At 31.9% G+C, this 4501-nt stretch overlaps 1 protein-coding gene across 1 annotated transcript; it reads right to left on the bottom strand.

Annotated features, from left to right (window-relative positions):
* Positions 1 to 685: 685 nt before the first annotated feature.
* On the bottom strand, positions 686 to 3419 carry LOC109222295 (glucose-6-phosphate 1-dehydrogenase, chloroplastic-like). The gene is made up of 4 exons (XM_019386663.1): positions 2996 to 3419; positions 2103 to 2263; positions 1881 to 1975; positions 686 to 1787 (listed from the first exon to the last, which is right to left on the bottom strand). Exons 1-4 carry the CDS (start codon positions 3231 to 3233, stop codon positions 1607 to 1609), a joined length of 675 nt encoding a protein of 224 aa, XP_019242208.1. The 5' UTR covers positions 3234 to 3419; the 3' UTR covers positions 686 to 1606.
* Between the last annotated feature and the right edge of the window lie 1082 nt (positions 3420 to 4501).

Genomic DNA, 4501 nt, shown 5'->3' with positions numbered 1-4501 from the left:
ATACCCAAGTGTAAACCCCACGAACGTGGGGGTTTCGGGGAGGGGTACGTACGTAGGCAGACCGTTACCCCCTACTTCGTGAAGGTAGAGAGGTTGTTCCAATAGACCCTTGGCTCAAGGAAAGCATAATCACAGCAGTTACGAAACGTAACTGAGCACAAGACTATAACTAGACATAAACATTAATCCTGCCAAATTTTGAGGATTTGCAGTCCTGAATAAAGTATAAAGTCTATCACAGAACCAGCTCTTTCACATTCCAGTATATGCTTCAACAGAAGTGCGTGTACATGTAATGTGCAAAAGCTGTGAGCAAAGAATTCTAAGTACATCATCACGACAGTAAATAAAATGAGAAGATTCTTATTATCTCACGTCAAAGGGAAAGAAAATGAGCAAACAGTCCATAAAAGTAAGTCCACTATCTCTCATCCATGGAGTAAATTCTTTGAAGGAAGATGCGGTATTCATTTTCCATAATCTGAACAAAGCATCAAGATTATATAAAGCATTTATGTCAACATGCACGTGCAGAGACAACTTTGCAAATGAAATCTCTGTACTTTAACTAATATTGATTAGCATGTTGAACTAACAGAAGTTGTGGAAGTTCCCCTTTAACTCTCTTGTCACTGCTTAGATGGAAATAATAATACGGGTCTCGTTTTGGGTGATTCTTTGATTCTTCGACTTAAATTTATTGTAGGGGTTGATCAAATTAGAATCAGTCAACCAAGGAAACTAAGGTTTTAGTTTTTTATTTTGTACATATGTACATATACACATCTTTCTTCGAGTCAGACCTTTTACAGATTTCCCCATAGTTCAGAGTTCAGATTTCTCCAAAGTTGAAAAAAAAGATCAGGAAGGAAATTCCCCAAAAAAATATCGAGAGTACCCTTCTTATGTGATATATAACTATATTGTCAATCTCTTTCCCGCTATACCCAGCAAATTCTCAAGGACAAAAGGTAGTTTTTTAAAGTGAAATTCTGCTATTCTTATAGACTCAAGGGGGGCGTGAATTTCTCAGGAGAAGTTTTTCCATCCGGAGAGTGCATCAACTCTTGCACCAAATGAAACTTTCACTTGGTCCAGTCATCTAGCATCTCCAACTTAGACAAGCATCAAACTATTATGAATCCTTCATATAATCACTTTACACTGACACACAATGTCAAAACAAAACTTAAACGTGCTTAGGCCATAGTATCTGCAGTCAATGATGTCTAGCTCCATTTTTACCTGAAGGACTTCTTACCTCAAACTTCAAGGCACCGAGTAAATCATTCCGAATATCTTGCCAAAAATATTTTAAACACCAAATAAACCACTAATTTCATATCTTGTCTATATTATGTTCCTTTTCTTATCCGGAAAGTCTGTATCTTACTTCTTGCAGCAACAGGATGTTGCCTTTAAGGGTCATAGTTGGTGATATTCAGTGGCCACACAAATTAATGGACAATGTATCTTACATAGATAATACTTAAAAGATGTAGAGACTTGTCAAGAATTAAAATCTTAGTAGTAGAAAAACATTAAACTAATTAAGATGATTGGTTACTTATATGGATAAGATGTAAAGATGGCATTCAGTTTACTGTTATAGTTTCTTTCTAGACGTGCAAAAACAGACTGCAACACCGATAAGTACAACCACATGAATTACCTCCTTTTCCTTTAATTTGTAATCCAGTTCTGCAAAATCATCCTCAGAATTGTACTGACCCGAATGGTAAAAGCATCTTTCCAGAAAGTGGTCCATTTTAGCCTCGCAATTCTCTCTGCAAACCCTCAATGACATGGATTCCATCAGCTCCAAAACCATAAACACCACAAATATTCGCATGTTAAAGTGACTTGACATAATGACATACCTCTGATCAATTCTACAAGTTAAGGTCTTACTGATCATGTTTCTCAGCTCTTCATCACTCATTTTTGTTCGTGAATAACCAAAAACCATAAAATTCTGAAACATACAAGCAAAGACACATCATGAGCTACTTATGATGGCTCTACAAATTAATCTAAGCTCCATTTTATTTTTGTGTGTGATTAGTAGATAACAATATATAGTTGGAGATACGAAATTTAACCTCAGGCAAACAATCTTCATAGAAAAGAGCAAATAAAGCTGGAAAAATCTTCTTCTTGGCTAGGTCACCTGAAGCTCCAATAACAGTTATGCTGACCGTGGTCGCTGCATTTTCTAACTCTGTCAAAGCCACTTGTTCTGGCATAGATTTTGAAGCCGAACCTATATGCATACATGTCAGAGATTTAGTATTTAAATTAACTAACGGAAATACAAGCAGAAAATGATTATGCAAAGAACAAACCGCAGTTCATGGATGAAGGTGAGCTATCATCAAGAACTAGAATTTCAAGATCATCCATTTTATTCTACAATCGAAAAGCAAAAAAAGAAAGCCTACAAGAGGTTTTGTAAACCTTAAATAAGATGTTTTAATTTAACTACAATTCCATCTATGGTTTGTCAATGCAAAGAGCAGAAACTACTAAGTGAAAAGAAAGGAAATTTTCTAAAGTTCTACAACACCATATATCTAATAGGTTAAATGGTTGTTTCTTTTTCTTTTTTTTTTCTCTCTTTAGTCCAACTCAATTATTGAGGAAGTTAAGCTTTTGGGATACTTTAGTACAGTACATAAATTGGTTTTAACACCCACTAATTTTGTATTAAACTGGAACTGTCTTCTATTCCAACACAAGCTGCACTTTTAAACTTAAAGAGTTAAGCAAACATAAACAAAATCCTTTACCAGAATATCAAGAAAAGAATTTCAGATATGGGTACAGAGCAAGGTAAGTACTAAAAGTAAGTAAAACTACAAAGTCAGAGTTAACCAAATTACACAACTAAATATATGATAAGCAATACATCAAACACTTGGAAGAAGATAAATTGAGCTATAAAATAAAATAGTAAAAGTTAAAGACTGCATTTTTAAATGAAGATCAAACTCACCATCCAGGAAAGACACAGCATTCAGATGAAACCCATTTGATGACATGATCTCAAAATGTTTTCTTGGTTGGATTCTTGAGTAAATTCCATTTTGAAAAGTACTAGCAACTGAAGATTCAAGGGAATGGGCTTTAAATGGTAAAATATTAAACTTTCTGCAAAAATTATGTGCCCCATTATGGAAAGTACTAGCAACTGAAGATGAAGAACAAGGATTCAATTGCAACTGCCCACCCATGCAGTTTTTTGTGTAAAGACTCGCTGGAGAAAGTCACAGATTTATTAGCTTATTTAATGTGAAATAATAAAAAGAAAATAAGTTTATCCAATTGCAAAGTAGTTATTGGATACTGACAGATTCTTTGTTAATTGAAATATTTGATGAATTTAGCAGGAAATATCTGAATATTGGCCCTTAAGTTCGGTGAAAGGCATTAGTAAAGTGAAGTCCACACCTTTCAAATGCTCATCCTTTATATGAGGTCCATATTTTTTCTCCACAAAGTTTATTATTTTTTTCTTTAAAATATACCAGTCTTAATATGTTCTTAAAAATATACATTTAAATAAATTAGTCTTTATTTCACGTGCCACGCATATGTATCCCCAACTACTATTGTTAATTTTATATGTAAAGATAATAAATTTTTAATACAATATATAATTTAAACTATAAATATTTCATGTGGTGTAAACATTCATGAATAAAACTTTTGCCTTTACAACATCAATTTTTTTACCCATTAAAAAAGATTTTATGTTGGATAAAATTATCATTTAATTACTTTTCTAATACTTAGGATTTTGAAATTAAATATAAAATTTTATTAGATTTTTCTTAATTTGAAATATGTAGGAAGTCCTAATATTTAGGACTTTTAAATCAATTAAAAATTTATCTTATATAAACGTTTTCTTGTTTGAACTATATAACATAACTATCTTGATATTAATTTTCCTAATATTTATGACTCTTGAAATCAGTTAAATTTTTGTAAATTTACCTTACAACACAAGCCACATATTACCTTGATGAACTAATATGGAGTGTTGGATTCTTAGTTGAGTAGGACTATTATTCATGATCAAATGTTGAAAGTTAGGAATTTGATTCCCAAAATAATTAGTAGTATACTTTAAATTTAAGATACATATACCAAAATGTGTACCTCTAAACATGAAAATAATCCATTAGCTTAATTAGTTTTGTTCAACTTTGTTTCCTAGGTTTCTTGCCAACTCATTCATGACTCATATTCCTTTCACGATTTACTTTGGAGACCTAATATCTATATCTATATTATATTAAAAGGAGAGTAGTGAAGCATGTGGTTAAGCCAAGTGGCAAGTTAAAATGAAGCCACTTGGCAATTTTAAGACAACATTAAAAATTTGAATTATAAATGGAAATATATTTAATGGAAATGGTTTAATAAATCTAATACATAATCTTAATAGATCTTAGTTTAATAAATTTGATATATATATATATATATATATATATAT

The sequence above is a fragment of the Nicotiana attenuata genome, unplaced genomic scaffold (assembly GCF_001879085.1).
Source record: "Nicotiana attenuata strain UT unplaced genomic scaffold, NIATTr2, whole genome shotgun sequence".
Taxonomy (NCBI): Eukaryota; Viridiplantae; Streptophyta; class Magnoliopsida; order Solanales; family Solanaceae; genus Nicotiana; species Nicotiana attenuata.
Note: the sequence above shows the minus strand (reverse complement) of the source record. Positions and strands in the feature narration are given on the sequence as shown.

What these genes read in the sequence shown, in the direction of transcription:
- LOC109222295 (XM_019386663.1), bottom strand. Translation starts at nt 3,233, where the DNA reads ATGGGTGGGCAGTTGCAATTGAATCCTTGTTCTTCATCTTCAGTTGCT. An exon ending in TGCTGTGTCTTTCCTGGATG is followed by an intron (nt 2,264 to 2,995) that starts GTGAGTTTGATC and finishes GTATGCATATAG; the next exon opens with GTTCGGCTTCAAAATCTATG. An exon ending in ATGAAGATTGTTTGCCTGAG is followed by an intron (nt 1,976 to 2,102) that starts GTTAAATTTCGT and finishes TGTATGTTTCAG; the next exon opens with AATTTTATGGTTTTTGGTTA.